We start from the raw sequence: 15,498 nt of genomic DNA on the forward strand, positions 1-15,498 counted from the left end.
TGCCTTACCACCAAGCCAAGACCTGGCCAGGTGGAGATGTTCACCACACTGCCACTGGACGATTACATCTTAACTTTGCCGCCAGTTCAACGGATTGACACTAGGCAGCACAGCAGGTTTCGTTTACTGTAACGAGTTCAGCCGATGACCACAAGTTGTAGCAGCCAGTGTATGGAGATTCAACCACTAATCTTATCATGGTGGAGCCAGCGGGCGCAGTACTCCTCAGGCTCCAGTGTAACTGGGCTGGAGGATGTTGTCCGTAGAAGGCTCCAGAACTGTTGTTGGACGGCCTCGCTAGTTGGTCGTCTGTGAAAGCATTGAGCTCTGCAAACAAAGGGTGAGGGATTCAACCCGTTCAGCATCATGGAGCAAGACATTCTGGATCTGACAGCACGAAAGCTGTGTGGTTTTCTGTCGCTTTGTGGGGTCAGCGACAGCGGGCAGGAAAGTATCAAGTCGCACATTCTGAGCATTGCTGAATGTGGTGCACAAGCTAATCCGAGTGGTGCACATCGCTAAAACACAATATAGTACATAAAAGTCGACTCGAGGCTGGCTTAAAAGGTATTCCGGATTGCCTCAAGAATCAGGATGTGTCACTCTCCACAAACAAATCCTGTCGATCCAACCGGATACTGTCCACGAAAAAACGTGGCAGGCCAGACTATTCAGGGCAAGACGATCGGCCGCGACACAAGAGACCAAAATGCGCCATATGCAGGAAGAATATGAAAGCTACTGGATTTACTAAAACAGAGAAAAGCGAAGAGGATATTAATAGTGACTCAGAAGAGGCTAGCAATGCAGATGCGGACGAAGCAGCGATTAGCGTCGACGAAGACAACAACGAAGAAGACAACGAAGAAGAGAACAATGGGGAAGAAGTCAACGGCGAAGAAGACACTGGTGAAGAGAACACTGGTGAAGAGGACATTAGCAGAAATAGGGCAGAGACTGTGCAGGAGGTCATGCCAGCTACGGAATACAGCCAAATGACCGACCAAACACAGCTGCCTTTGGAGATCACAAATACAGAGCGCCTGTTGGCTGAGCATACAGGAAGAGCACAGGGCGAAGAAACTCCAGGCGTGAATAACACGCAGATACCGCCAGCGGCTAGCGCATCACAACCTGCTGCCCGCCAGGCGGAACCCATCACCGACTTACCCACAGCTCTCACAGGCAGCACGCCCGAGGCCCCTCTTCTTGACCACAGCGACACCGTCCATTGTCCCTCAGTCTCTGAAACCGAGAGGGAAATTCATGTGATGGACACAATATTTCTTTGTTGTCTACATTTCAACTTCCACCTCAGCCGGTATAGAAAACAAAGGGCCACAACTGCAATAAGAACCGAAGTGTCCGATATCCAGCGCCAGGTCAATGATGTCCTGCGGCTACCCTATGAAAAAGCTATGCCTGAGATAAAAAAGGAACACACCGCATTTTACAGTAAAAAGATACAAGCACAATACATGGAAACAATTTTCTGGCAATCCATCGAGGAAGCTGCTAAAGAAATAAATCCCGAAGACTGCCCAGTACCTAGGGGACCACTAGATGGGTTCACGCGACAAGAGAAGAGATCCCATCTGCAGTTCATAAAGGACGCTGGTTACAAGACGGGGGCGACCAACGCACGACATTACCGCCGTCTCTGGTGCGCCGGCAACATCGACACTATGACTGCAGCTCAACGAACGACAATTGCTTTCCAACTCGTATTGACATGGTATGTTCTAGTTACTAGGAAATATATACAACAGAAGTATTAAGCCGAGTTTCTAGGACAAAATCTATCCGCTGCCCATTAGGCGAACACCTAAGGATTTCAGGAACGACCAACAGATGCGCGCAGGGATTGATAAGGATAGTTGACGGGTTTGGCCAGTGGTTAGTCTCCCAGCTCAGGTTTGCATTAATCAAACACAGCAGCAAATGGTCTAGGAAGTATAGCAATAACAACGGCGATCGGCCAGTGAGACTTAGCTTATTGATTCTAATGTCACACATCTCTCTGCGGCCCATGTATCATGTTAGAAAGTAGCCTCTAGTCTCTCTCCGCTTTTAATGCTACCTGCCAAGTAGCTGTCCATAAATCCCTGGCCAAGAGTCTTTGAGGGCTGCGTACGGCACCCGCACGCAGTGATGTTTTATCACTGGCTTTCATATAGGCACATGGATCTCCTCGTCTCGGCCGTCTGCAATGACTTGCTTTCTTGGACTGGGAAATCTTATCGATATACGGCAGAGGATTTGCAGGAGCTTTGCGGTTGTCTGATTACAGTCAAGGCGGAGCCGTTGCCGTTTACAGACTTTCTGTCGGACTTGCGCTTCGACGAAGTCACGGGGGATGTCTCCTGGATTCACCGGTATCCCGAAGAGCAGGCACCGAGTGGGATATGTGTCAAGATTGCGCACCGCACGGTCTCACAAACGACTTTTTCAAGAGTGTTCTCAGGCAAGCTCTAGCAGCGGACCCTGCTTCTCCGTCTGCCGACTGGATCAGAGACCGAGAGGCTTATTGTCTGACTGACCCTAGTCCCAACCATGGTACCAAATCCAGAGGAGCTTGACGAAGCAATTTTGGATGCATGTGTTGCGTATTTCCTGCCAACGAGTCCTCACTACTCACGACTACGGCTAATCCAATACTACCTGTGCGGCGGGTGTAGTTTCGCTTTGCCGAGTCCTCCGATTGCGCAATCACGAGCCCACTCGTCCTAACGGGAAATGCCCAGAGCTCTCAAGACTCTCTTGGTCCTGACTTGTCGATACTAGAGATTCGGAACCAACAGTCAGAAAGGCGAATGTCTGTATGACACATGTCTAACGCCATCCATCTATAAAATGACTCGGCCCGTCTTTTTGATCCGTGACCCCATTCGGGTTTTTGACAGTTGGAAGCATGTTGGATGGACAGATGCGCAGAGTCTGATTGACTGCTTCATGAATATATTCCGGATAATCGATGAAGCTCCATCGCACGCACTCTCGTGCGTACTTTACGAGCGACTCGTTCAGCAGCCCCAAAGCGAAGTCCAGCGCATCTGCGCGCGGTGGGGAGTGTCATTCTCCGAGACTATGCTCGACTTCAAGAAGCCGTTTGGATCATCATTCATCTTCTCTAGTGATCGTGAGGAAGCCATATACTGCAAGGAGAATGCCTTGGGTTTATTTACAACTGCAGAGGCTACCTCGTCGGTAATTCTAGACGTGCCACCTCACAATCTTCTTTCGAATGACGAAAAAGACAAGCTCGAGGAGCATTTAGGACGTCTCTATCTTCGCTGCTGGCAGGATGAGTTCCCGAGACTACGATTTGGAAAAGGCATGGATTGGCTTTGATCTTGACGACACCTTGCATGAGTTTCGCAAAGCCTCTTCGATGGCAACCAACGAAGTCCTTGCAATAATCTCTAGGCAACATAATATCCCCATGCCGGCACTGAAACAAGAATACTCCAGAATTCTCCAACTCAAGACAGCAAATGCCTTTGCTGATGGAAAGACATCATTCGACTACCGAAAGGAGAGATTCACTCTTGTTTTGGAGCACTTTTCCCTGTCATATGATACGCATTCCATGACTTTGCTTCTGGAAACCTATGAAGCTACCTTATCAGCGTCACTTGAGCTCAAGTGTGGTGCCCTAGGTCTACTGTCAAACCTCAGACATATGGGCAAGAAGATTGTTGTTATAACCGAAGGCCCACAGGACGCACAAGAAAGGACTGTCGAGGCTCTTGGTATTAGCAGCTATATCGACTTTCTTGCTACAACCAATCACTTTGGTGTAGGCAAAACCGCCGGCCTCTTTACCAAAGTACTTCAGCACTTGGGCATCTCTTCTGGCGACATGGCATACATTGGCGACAACGTGCAGCGAGATATGGAGCCTGCTTTGAGTGCTGGCATTTTCTTAATTCATTTTGCCGAGTCAAAGAACGTTGCATTGAACATGGTTCCGCCGCAGATTAATACATTGAGGAAGCTGCAGTATATCATAGCTGGTTGACGAACGGTAGCAGCAAGTCTGTATTTTTACAGTAGCGGGAATGAACTACATGGAGCCTTTCATACACGAGCAAAAGCAAAGGCCGAAAAATATTGGCGTACAAATCTCAGACACAAGGATTGCATGGAGAAGCGGGGAGGCGGAAGACGTGCATGACCAGAGAGCCAATGATAATCAGCTGGCCATGAGAGGATACGGACACGGATTGAGAAAGGCTGTCTCGGTGTATCAGCACAAATTCGAATCTAGATGCATATTTGAAGTATTTGTTTGATCTTTGCATCATGGTTCCGATCTTTGTCTTTCCGAGGCGAACCGAGCAAAGAAGTTGACGGCGAGGGCCCGAGACATGTTGAGGCGAAACATGGGGGGTTGGTGGCGTTCAAATTGCTCAAGCCCATGTCTCGACAACGAATTGCAACTTATTCCCCCGTTTGGGTAATCGATCGAGGCAATTGCGGCAGCAGGCCCCCGACCGAGACCAGAGAGAGCGTCATGGTCCGAGCAAAGCTAGCAAGTAGCTGCCTGCATATGCACAGACAAGGGTACTTTTGGGCCAAACAGAATGGGGAACTTTTGACGAGTGCATCATTTTGCACGAATCGGCATTTTATCTAGTCATTTGGCCAGAGTGGCCATGGCTGCATGAGCAGAATTGTAGGATTGCGTGCGACAAGCCAAGAGCTACCAAGCACGGCTGTCCTCGTGAGCCAATACATGACAGTCGTACAGAGTACTGCGTATTCGCAACTCGTGCATGGACCTTGAAGAAAATCAACATGGGAATCAGGATTGGCTGGTCCATGCAGCAAAGATGCAGCGGCTGCTCCAGTGAAGAAAGGGTCTTTCCTCTATTTACGGATGAAGAAAAGGAAAGCTTATTAGGAGCAAGGATGTCACAAAAGAAATTTGGTAGGCAAGGACGGAGAAGAAAGGCACTGCTCGGAGTACGGAGTAGAAAGTTGGAGTAAAATATGCAGAGGCAGGGACGTCGGACAGGGCTACCCCAGAAAGACAGATGGCCGGGGGCGGAGATGGGCGAAGCGGGATGGATGGTGCAGGCTGCTCCGATGCCGCAATGCTTTAGGGCAGATGGGGTAAATATTCGAGAAGGGTATCTTCTTTCGTTATTGGGTGTAAAAGGTTCCTGAAAAGGTTCCTCGTGACTATGGAAAGAAACGTGGCTTCTTCTCAGTAGCTCGGTAGGAGATGGGGTTGTGGATTTGGGGAAATAGTTGGATGCCAAGGCGTAGAGTCTCACTTGACCCTGCACAACCAAAGACCTGCGCCTTATTATGGCGGAGCCTGACTGTTATCTCCTCGGCTCAAAGTACCCCGAGAGACCTGGGCCGCGGACGTCTGACACTCAAATTGCGGGGGTGAGTGAGAAGAAAAGTTGTAATGAACCTGCGAACCTGGGAGTTGGCATGCATGATACGGAGAATAGATAGATTGGCTGTGGTCGCTAAAGGAGGATACATATGCCCTCACTCGAACTAAACAGCAGGCAGAATCATTCCTTCTCAATTACATGGATATACCAAGTAGATTTGACGGCTCGACCACCGACACCAACATGGAAAAATTGAAAAGCGACAAGCCCTGGTGGGGGGGGGGGGGGGCAAAGACCTCATCGGCGCGAGAAAGATCCAGCTGGACATGACTTACTTGAACCCACTCCAACGGAGGCATCGGGATCCTACTCTCCAAGAGCTTCAAGCACTTTCACGGGCTGCAAACCATTTTCACAAAGAGCGATTCGGTGCGCTGTGTGCGGAAAAGGGTAAATATGTCATTTCGCATCGCACCCGATGGCGGCGGAGCTCATGTTCTGGGCGCGCTTTTCGTGACGGTGGCGCAGTTTGTGAGAGTCAGGAGAGGCATCGTCGAGACTCTGATGCGATTCACTAATAATAGCCTAATAGGACCCCCTGGTTTGGGGGGGGGGGGCTGTCAATTTCCATTGCTGCAGAAAGGTAGTTAGTTTCTTGGGGTACGTACCCATGTACCAGTATGCAAGATGCAATAGCGAACAAGTTTGCGCACAGCGTTGATCTTTTCCCAATGCGGGCTTTACCTTGGCGACTCTATTGGACAGCAATTGGAAGCAATGAGATAACAGAAAAGTTGACTGTGATGGTCATTGTTTCGGTAGCATTTGTGCTAGTTTACGCCTTATTCGCCAATTGGAGCTGTGTCTGTTGTCGTGGTATACAAGGCAGTCAAACTATCGACGAATTTTTCTGCGGTTTCAACGCTCCCATCCCAGCAGCCTTGGATCACAGCTCCACAGGCCAAGTGGGAAACTTGGGGAAGTTTCTTTTCCTGGAACAGAGCTTTTCCACATCTCCCTCTGGCAGCTCGTGATAAGGCTCCTCGGCTTATGTTCTCTCGTCCCTTCAATGATTGTTTTCTTCTGTAGTATTGTATGGGTTGGGCCTTGGGTATTTTATAACATGTCCTGATGGAAACAGCTCAACGTGTAATGTGGCTCCAAAGCCGATTTGCGTCCCTTTCGTAACATAATAGATTGTGCCATAGGGCGGATTTTCTGGCACTTAAAAAACAGAGTCTGACCAGTGAGGATGATCTTTTCGTTGCCATGATCCCGGAACTGGCAAGTACTTAATACTAAGTTACGATAAGAGCTTCCCGCCATCCAGATCACCTCCCCGACATAAAACATGTTTTGCAAAGAGCGAACTTACTCTTACCGCTGATTTTTTCTGCCGTTCCCTGCTGCGACAGCCTAAGAAGCTGCTTCCTCAGGTTAGTTGCGTTAGAGGTCCCACAAGTCAGTGCACCACACGATAGCATACCGCCATACCGCCATACCGGCAGAATTGATGCACGGCTCTTTGATAAACACTAGACAATGCGACAAGTAAAACACGACTTGAGAGAGCATTGATTGTATTTTTGAGGGGATCGTTTTTATTGATTTCCTCCTCATGTTGTACAACCGTACAGATGATAAGTACAAGTACTTTCGGATAAACCCCGGGGTGCCAGCAAGGACGGGGGTGCTCGGCGTATTTTTGTACTGAGTAGGGCCATCTGTCGGACCCCGTCTCCGCGGCGCCCGTCCCCTCATTCTGGCAGGGCTATGTAGCTTGCCGAACTGATAACGGTAGCCCCAACAGGGCTCCAGTCTAATCAGACTCGGTCGCTGGAGCATGAAAAAAAAATTTGTGTCGGCTCACGCGCGCACCTTTGACAAAGTGGCGCCGGTGAGTTGGTCCCCATTGCACAGGGGGAATGTGGTGTCGGAGGGCATGTAACTGTCGTGATTGTGGCGGCGAACCTGCCGGTTTCAAAAAGCATATCGTAGAGTAGTGTTCGTCCAATGTGAAGACGTTGAGGGAAGATGCCGACAATGTTATCTATGTCGATAGCGGCTTACTGTACGGATGCTCTGGCGTGGTTGGCCGTATCAGTAGATCAAGTGGTTTAGTAAGATATGTGTCTGGCAGTTGGCAGCTACTTAGCCATTGAGGCTGCGTTTGCGTCCATCAGTCGCTCCTTCCTGGATTTGTTGGGGTTTTCCATACAAATGAGCTACATACATATTCACATCTTTTGCAACTCCCGTCAAACATCGCAGAAACAAAAGCAACTGATCAATCGCCACACATCATCTCATATTTTCCAAACCCGCCCGCACCCGCCCGCCCAAAAACCCAAGGATCAGCGCAACTCGGACAAGGTTTTGCTTATCAGCTGTGCCTCCCCGCCATCGCCGATAAGCATTTTCATCATATGCACCGCTCTCGCGGAACCCCAGCTCCGTCTTGAATTGTTGCCTTGTTGATTATCGAATCTGCTCGTCACCGGTTTCTTTCTCTTACAACTACCATCAACTCTGTACAATTCTTGTTCTTCTTGTTTGCGTCTTTCGAAAGCGGCCCTTGTAACACGACTTCATCGACGACAATAGATACCCCCCGGTATCGCTCTCAATCTCCGTCCCATTCCGAATCAAGTTGTCCGCGTGCCCTCAAGGTCAATCGCGCTTCGACCTAAAACCCATTGTGCAGCGACAGCCCGGAGCACGCAACCGGTCTTTGCTCATTGTCCACCTGCTGCGATCAAACCGAATTTTATACCACGCCATCCTTCTGCCTCGATTCGCAACGCGGTTGGCCCAGGACAGTCTGGCCTCTTTTTCGAGTCCTCGTTCTTTTACCCGTCGCGCATATTGTCCACTTTCTTGCCCCGCCAACACTAATCCAGACTTTACACCTCCGCAAGACATCACCTGCTGGACCTGCAGCCCGCTATTCTCTCCTCGTCTAGCTCGAATAGAAATCCTCGTTTTGCAGACCCGCGTCTTGCCGCCAGCCATTCTTTCCGCTTTGCCAGGTCATCAGCGACTCAGCTACAGTCGCTGGTCTGGATCTGCTCGCCCCCGAGTGCGACTGGCCCACTGTCGTACAGCTTTTTTTTTTACGTACTTTCTTCTCAATTCTCCCCCGTTACTCTTGTCCTTGCTCTCTTCAGTCGGCACATGGCCTGAGACGCGAGCCCTGGTTGCACTTCTGGAAACCCCACCAGCTCGAGCCGTTGGCAGATCGCGCGCTCCCTCTCTTCTTGCGTCGCTCTCTCTGCGCTCGTCAGCCCGTCTCTCACCTCTTTTCACCTCCCTGGCTTCTGTTTCTTGCCGGCGTGCGCTGCACGGCTTGTTTCGCAACCCCTCAATCTCAACCAGTCCACTTCCTCACCTTGTCGGTTTGACCTTGTACTACCTCTTTGGGCACCCATTGTGACAATGCCCACTCAAATAAATCCCGTGTCGGCCAGCATTCCCATTCGCATCAACACGACAGAGCAGCCTCCCTATTTCCGCAAACAACACAAGCACTCGAGATCATCTTACTCCGAATCTTCTCCTCTAGCTGGCTCCAGAAACAACTCTCTCACCTTTCGCCCCCCCAAGCGCTTCATGTCTTCCCCAGACAAGACCATCGCCGTTATAAACGCCAGCGGCCGCCAAGCGGCTTCGCTAATTCGCGTCGCAACCGCCGTCGGCTACCATGTTCGGGCCCAACTACGCAATAAGGAAGGCGTGATTGCTACAGAAGTCGCGACGAATCCGAACGTCACTTGCATTGTTGGCGAGCTCTACACCAGACACCAACCCACAGAAGCCAACAAGGATGTCACCCAAAACGGACCCCTCTCCGGTGTTGGTGTAAACCACGACCTCATCAACAATCTCTTCCGCGGCGTCCAGCTCGCCTTTATCAACACGACATTCTATGGTGACGAGCTTGCTATTGGCAAGGCTCTCGCTGACGCTGCAAAGAAGGCTGGTATCCAACACTACATTTACTCGTCCATGCCCGATCACGCCGCCTATAACAAGAATTGGCCCTCTCTACCCCTCTGGGCACCCAAGCACAAGGTTGAGGAATATGTCCGCCAGCTCGACCTTCCTGCGACCTTCGTCTACACTGGCATCTACAATAATAATTTCACTTCACTACCCTACCCGCTTTTCTGCACCGAAATTCAAGACGACGGCTCATTTGTATGGCAAGCGCCCTTCCACGAAGATGCGAAGCTACCTTGGCTCGATGCTGAGCACGACGTTGGCCCCGCGATCTTGCAGCTCTTCAAAGACGGCGTTTCCAAATGGCGGAATGAGCGCATCGCCCTCTCTTACGAGTATCTGACACCCAAGGAAGCTTGTGAGCTCTTTTCTCGCGGTGTTGGTCGCCCTGTTCGCTATGTTCGCGGCCCTATTGACCTCAAAGTTCGCATTCCAGCAGGCTATAGAGAGCAGCTGGAAGCTTTAGAGAAGCTCTTTAGTCCCGACGAAAAAGATCCCAAGAAGCAGCCCCCCTACTTTGGCTGTGCCAGACTCGAGGCCAACTGCCCTGCCGAGGCTCTGGAGCTATGGGAAGGCCCCCGTGGCCTTGAGGAATATGCTCGCGAGATGTTTCCTCTTGAGGAAGAAGCAAACGGCCTAACATGGATGCTGGAAGATGATGAAACGGATGGCGGTGACGAAAAGTTGCAGTACGCTACCGTATCAGTTGAACAGCTGCGGCTGAATGACGAAAACGATGATTTCGATACCGACGACGAAGAAGATGGCCTCGTGATGCGAGGTTTGAAGCGAGACGAGGAGCAATGGCTAGCGTAGTCTATCCTGTATGAGGGGGGGAAAGGAACGCTTTGATTATTACAAAGTATGATGATGTTTGAAAAGAAGCTGATGAACTTTTTTTTTCCGGAGTTTTGGGAATGGGACAAAACATGGATTGGGTGTTGGAGCCTATTTATTTTTCTTTAAAAAAAACGACGCACGCGCGTCCTGTCTATAAGAAAAGCGGGAAAATATGAGAGATCTTAATCACTCAAGGAATTGCACGCAGAGGCGACGCGCAGGAAGTTAGGGTTAGCCGTGGCTAGATACCGGAGCTACAAGAAAGTAGATTCAAGAATAAATTCATGGCACACATAACACATGTTGGTCAGCTTGAATTATTGTCAACTACAATGAATAGCAATAACGGTCCCATTGATGATTGATATCAGAGCAATGAGCTTACGCGTACAAAGTAGCATTACGTCCTACCAGTTTCTCGAACCTCATTGACAGACAGCCCCCTCTTTCCTGTTGTTTGCTGATGAGCAAAAGGCACGAGCCATTGGTTGCCTAGATGGCGCTCTTCTCATCCATGTGCACAGTCTTGTCGTCGCTATCCCTCTTGAAAATCTGGCCCTCGGGGAGTTCATTGAGCTCGTCTTCGTGAATATCCAAGTCCCTGAACTGAAAGTAGAAGCAGGTACCGGCAATAACAGCCAGGATGGCGACGATGGAGTAGTTCCATACCAGCAGGGGATCAGTCGACAGGCCGGTGAACGCCTGACCAATGGCAGACGCGAATGCGAGCGTGAAGAGCGCGATGGCCTGAACCATGCTCCGCATGTTTTTGGGGGCCTTGGAGTAGGCATACTCGAGCGAGGTAATCGAGGCAAAAACCTCGGAGAGGGCGACGAGCACGTAGGCACCTGTCTGTGACCAGACGTTGATGTCAACTGGCGGGCATTTAACGGTCCTGCCGGTGTCGGGGTCGGTCATTGTCTTGGAGGCCATGTTACCACAGACGGAGCGCTTGTAGATGTAGTGCTGCACGACAGCGGCCCAAATCATGGCGGCGGCACCGACGAAAAAGCCGGCGGTGATTTTCCGAATTGGGGTGATGCGGACGCCAGCTTTGCGCAGGGCAGGATAGATGAAAAAATTGTTGAGGGGAATAAAGATGAGCAAGGCAAAAGGGTTGAGGTTGGAGAGAATGTCGTTGGGGACGCCGTGGCGCTGGAGGACGGCAGCTTGCGAGACGAGGTTGTTGTTGACTGTTCGTGTTAGATTATCATTCTCAAAGTGCAAGCACAGAAAAGGATTCTCAGAGGGAAATCAGCAGAGCTAAACGAAGAAACAAGGACTCACTTTGGTTGTAGCAGAGGTAGTAAATGGGATACCAGCAGAAGACGGCGCATGCACTGAATCCACGACGCAGCTCATCCACCCACGCATCGTCAAACGTCATCCACTTGGGACGATTCTCCACGGTATACCTCGACGGTTTGACCGCTTCCCAAAATGTGCCGTCGTGCATACTGCGCCAAGTCGCCACGGGATTGATAGACCAGCGACCACGCTGTGCCAGAGCAAACGTTCTGAGCGCGGGAACGAGCACGGAGCCGTCCGGGGGGCGGGACACATAGCGCTTGCGACCCCAAAACATGACGGCCGGACATATAGCGAGCATGATGGTGGGCAGCGTAAATGAAAGGTAGAAGCCGACGTGCTGCTCAGCGTAGACCATGGTGATTTGGCCCACGAGGGCGCCAACATTGATGAAGAAGTAGAACCACATGTAAATCTTTTCCGTCGTAACAGCAGGATCGACAATGACGCGCTCGCCGGTTTTCGGGAGGGTCTTGACAAAGAGCCGCTGCTCGCCCAGCTGCTCGATAATGAGGCAGGAAACATTGGGCTTGAAGCCGCCGGTGCCAAAGCCAATGGTCAGGATGGCAAGGATCAGGCAGGCGAGCGACGCGGAGCGGTTGACAATGATGGGCGGGATGGCAGCGAGAATCAGGATGCAGTGACCAAACAGGTCAGCACCGAGGGCGTAGCTGATGGTCTTGTAGCGGCCCCAGTGCTCGTCAGCCACCCAGGCGCCGAGCAGAGGCATAAAGTACTGCCAGAACTGGTTGAATGTGGTGATGCCGGTCGACGCGCGCTGACCCATGCCCAGAGCACCAGGCTGGTCGAGGGACGCGCCGGTGTTGGAGCCGGGCGGAAGGGCCTGCTGGATGAAGTTGGTGACTGTGCGTGCAAGTCAGCCAACTTTACTGTGACACTCATGTATGGCAGATGACTGGACCTACAGACGACGGTGGAACCATAGTAGGAGAAGCGCTCGCAGAGCTCAATGAAGGCAATGGTGTAGAGCCTGACGGGGATCTTGTTGGGAACGCGGCGTAGAGTCACCAGCTCTTCGGTGGTGGGCGTGGGAAGGTCTTGGTCGAGGGCATCACCAGAACCCTGCCGGTCAGCATTGGCTTCGTCCATTTCAGCGGCGATGATGACTGAATTTTTGCGCTCGTCTTGCGCCTGAGCACGGAGCTCAGCGCCCACAATGGGGTCGGCGGTGTCACCAGCCGGCATTGTAGTAGTTTGTGGTTGAGGTTATCTGAGATGAGACGGGCTCTCACTTTGGACAAGTAACATTAAAGGTCGATCGCCTGGAAGAAGTGTTAAAGAAAAGCACGGTCTACGGGCGCAAGTTGTCTTATATGAATGCGGGGAAGAGCCTGCCCATGGACATTGCAGCTGCTCCTTCCTTCCGAAACAAGGGCCCACGCCGGGCAGACACCGTGAAATTGGGGACCGAAAGTGACAATATCAGTAGAGCACTCTGAAAGAACCTGTCAGCGGCTTGCCCGTTGTGCGCTGTCACGCCAGAGAGTGAGGGCCCTTGCTCATAATAAGCCAGCCGGGGGTGGACGAACTAGTTATCAGCGGTGACGCTATCCGTGTCATACACGACTTTTCTCTGCAAGAGTATCGATGTAAAAAGACTCAGAGACTGATAATGAATTATCTCTCTGGTCCAGAGCATCATGCTATTCCGTACTGCAGCATCAAGTTTCTGTGGAATGCTGCCATGGCCAAGAGGGAGCCTTCCTAACGGTACAGCCGGTTTCTACGTTCAGCGCTGTATCCGTACGCGTTGGCCAAGCTGAAGGAAAAGACGAGGCCGAGAGTCCTTACCGCTGATCATGACATGGTGATATTGAAGGCCAACCTTTCCAGAACATCTACGCCAAGGCTGGGGCACAACAGGGGTCGAGGGCAAACTCAACTTTACTGGTACGAAGACTCGGGGCCTAATTAACTGGCTGGCGGGCGTAGGTCGATATCATATCGAGGCAGCGGAGCCTGGGGTCTGCCGGAGGCAAATGGCGGAACTTTTGCACAATCTTGCGCGTGACCGGCTTGCCGACATAAAGTGGCTTTTCACATTGCAACATGGGAAGGAGGGTGCTGACTCCTGGCAAGTACATCAGCAGCAGCAAATTTGTCCAGCCTCAAGCAGTACAGAGATATGTGAGGCAAATATAAGAAGACAAGATGTCGTTTTGAGAAAAAGAAAAAAAAAAAACCCCCCGCGCGAATAAATGACTATAATGCCCCATCTGTAGATAGGCGAGCAAAAACGCAATCTTTGACGTTGCTTTTAACTTTGCGCTAGCAGGGGCGGGCGCGCTGGAGGCAGCGAAAGAGAAGACCATCGTGAAATGCCATAACATGACACACACTCTGTATTTAAACATGTGGCTGCTGGGAAAAGGCCAAGGGCGGCCGTTCTAAATACCCGCCACGAGGCAATTTGAAGAGGGCGTTTATCAAAGCCCAAGGACGGAAGAGGCTGGTACATGTGCCATTAGCGGTACGAGGTCTAGAAGAGTTGTGTTTCTCGATTGCAAGCTCATGTAGCGAGCGCCTGTGATTTGCGTTATCGACTGCGGTACTCGTTGAGGCTACCGCTGAGAATGGATGGCGCTGATGGTAGGTATTCATTGGCAACTGCCCATAAATAGTCGAGATCAACACTAAAAAGAACCGTGCATCAATAAAACATGCACATTCTGCAATCTACTGCGGCGATGTTATGTCAAGTTTGGGATAAGCTCCTTTCTGCCGCCACATAAGCCCAAAGTAACCACAATCCCGAGCAGGAGGCGTCCGTTGGTGCACAATCTGTGGAGTCGTAAGAAGGCTGATCATCATGGGTAATGTCCTTCCCGATTTGTAACAACCTCCAAGCAACTAAGGCGTAAGCCAGTGTTGGCGACGGCCGCAGGTCAGCCACGCCCCTCGACCATGTGCACCAAGTTGCGACACACACACACGCACACACACACACAGAGAGAGAGAGAGAGAGAGAGTTGCGAGCAGAGCTCGTGGGCCGGGGAGGCATCTTGCGCGATGAAAGAAGAACGTGGCGTGCTCCGCGATTGAGCCAAAAAGCGCATCGTCCCAACGACTTCGCTTCGTGCCAAGAGTCGGTGGCTCCAAAGTTGCTGACTTTATTGTCAGACTGCGAGAGCTTGCAACGAGCCAAGCCAGTCAAAAGGCCTGATGCAAAAAAGTCGGGATTTGCAGTCGGGCAGGGAAAGAAAAAGGCCAAGACATGGCCATGTGGAAGCCAAGGAAGCCCATCGGCACGGTCGAGAGCACATTGCCAAGACGACTCGGCCGCAAGAAAACCTGCGTCTATTAGATTAGTAGTCTAAACAGTGTCGGACCCGACACGAATAAAAATGTCCAAATCCCACAGATTTCAGAGAGCCAATCGCGGCTATTATTACATAAAGATTCGTCGACATTCCTGCATCCCAGCCCCATTTTCCCACCAGAACCCCCCCCCCCCAAATCTTCTCCCATTATTCTTTTTACATTCCCAATGAACCCAATGAATCACTGAAACTTTTCCATCTTGTCAGGGGTACAGAGCCCAATTCCCCCGGCCCCTCAAAACTTGCCGCGGAGAAGCTGCGCAATCGTCAGCTTGCCGGTGATGTACGTCGTCCGCCACAGCGTCGGGAAATCGAGCGTGCTGGAGAGCCCGTCGGCGAAGCCAAAGAACAGCATGGGCGGGATCCAGCCGCGGGCGTACTCCATGGCGAAGCAGCTCTCGGGCATCTTGTACTGCTTGACCTGCCCGCGGCGCAGGTGGTGCACGCTGCCCGGCGGGTACACCTCGGGCTCGTACTCGCCCGGCACGTACGCCGTCTGCGTGCCCGTAAGGATGTGAAAGTAGTCGTCGGCCGTGTGCCGGCCCGTGTGGCCCTCGGTGCCGACCGCCGTGCCTGTATACTCGGTGTGATTAGTTTTTTCTCCGAACCATCCTCTTGTCTCTCTCTCTCTCTCTCTCTCTCTCTCTCTCTCTCTC

At 51.4% G+C, this 15,498-nt stretch overlaps 5 protein-coding genes across 5 annotated transcripts in view; 3 read left to right on the top strand and 2 right to left on the bottom strand.

The window, feature by feature from the left end:
• Positions 1-731: 731 nt before the first annotated feature.
• BBA_06455 (uncharacterized protein) lies at positions 732-2,579 on the top strand (the record flags this gene model as incomplete). Its single annotated transcript, XM_008601552.1, has 2 exons — positions 732-1,735; positions 2,291-2,579. 2 exons carry the CDS (start codon positions 732-734, stop codon positions 2,577-2,579), a joined length of 1,293 nt encoding a protein of 430 aa, XP_008599774.1.
• A 725-nt stretch (positions 2,580-3,304) lies between these two features.
• On the top strand, positions 3,305-4,021 carry BBA_06456 (HAD-superfamily hydrolase, subfamily IA; the record flags this gene model as incomplete). The annotated part of the gene is made up of 1 exon (XM_008601553.1): positions 3,305-4,021. One exon carries the CDS (start codon positions 3,305-3,307, stop codon positions 4,019-4,021), a length of 717 nt encoding a protein of 238 aa, XP_008599775.1.
• Positions 4,022-8,789: 4,768 nt separating this feature from the next.
• On the top strand, positions 8,790-10,169 carry BBA_06457 (nitrogen metabolite repression-(nmr)-responsible protein; the record flags this gene model as incomplete). The annotated part of the gene is made up of 1 exon (XM_008601554.1): positions 8,790-10,169. One exon carries the CDS (start codon positions 8,790-8,792, stop codon positions 10,167-10,169), a length of 1,380 nt encoding a protein of 459 aa, XP_008599776.1.
• A 516-nt stretch (positions 10,170-10,685) lies between these two features.
• Positions 10,686-12,707, bottom strand: BBA_06458 (POT family protein; the record flags this gene model as incomplete). Its single annotated transcript, XM_008601555.1, has 3 exons — positions 10,686-11,386; positions 11,481-12,365; positions 12,428-12,707. The coding sequence occupies 3 exons, from the start codon at positions 12,705-12,707 to the stop codon at positions 10,686-10,688; spliced, it is 1,866 nt and encodes a 621-aa protein (XP_008599777.1).
• A 2,370-nt stretch (positions 12,708-15,077) lies between these two features.
• The window catches only part of BBA_06459 (ERG2 and Sigma1 receptor like protein), a gene marked incomplete at both ends in the record, with an annotated part of 976 nt that continues 555 nt past the window's right edge, over positions 15,078-15,498 (bottom strand). Inside the window, one exon of the mRNA XM_008601556.1 lies at positions 15,078-15,415. Within this exon, the coding sequence (XP_008599778.1) occupies positions 15,078-15,415 (338 nt within the window). The remainder of the gene's footprint in view (positions 15,416-15,498) is intronic.

This window comes from Beauveria bassiana, assembly GCF_000280675.1.
Source record: "Beauveria bassiana ARSEF 2860 unplaced genomic scaffold BBA_S00019, whole genome shotgun sequence".
Taxonomy (NCBI): Eukaryota; Fungi; Ascomycota; class Sordariomycetes; order Hypocreales; family Cordycipitaceae; genus Beauveria; species Beauveria bassiana.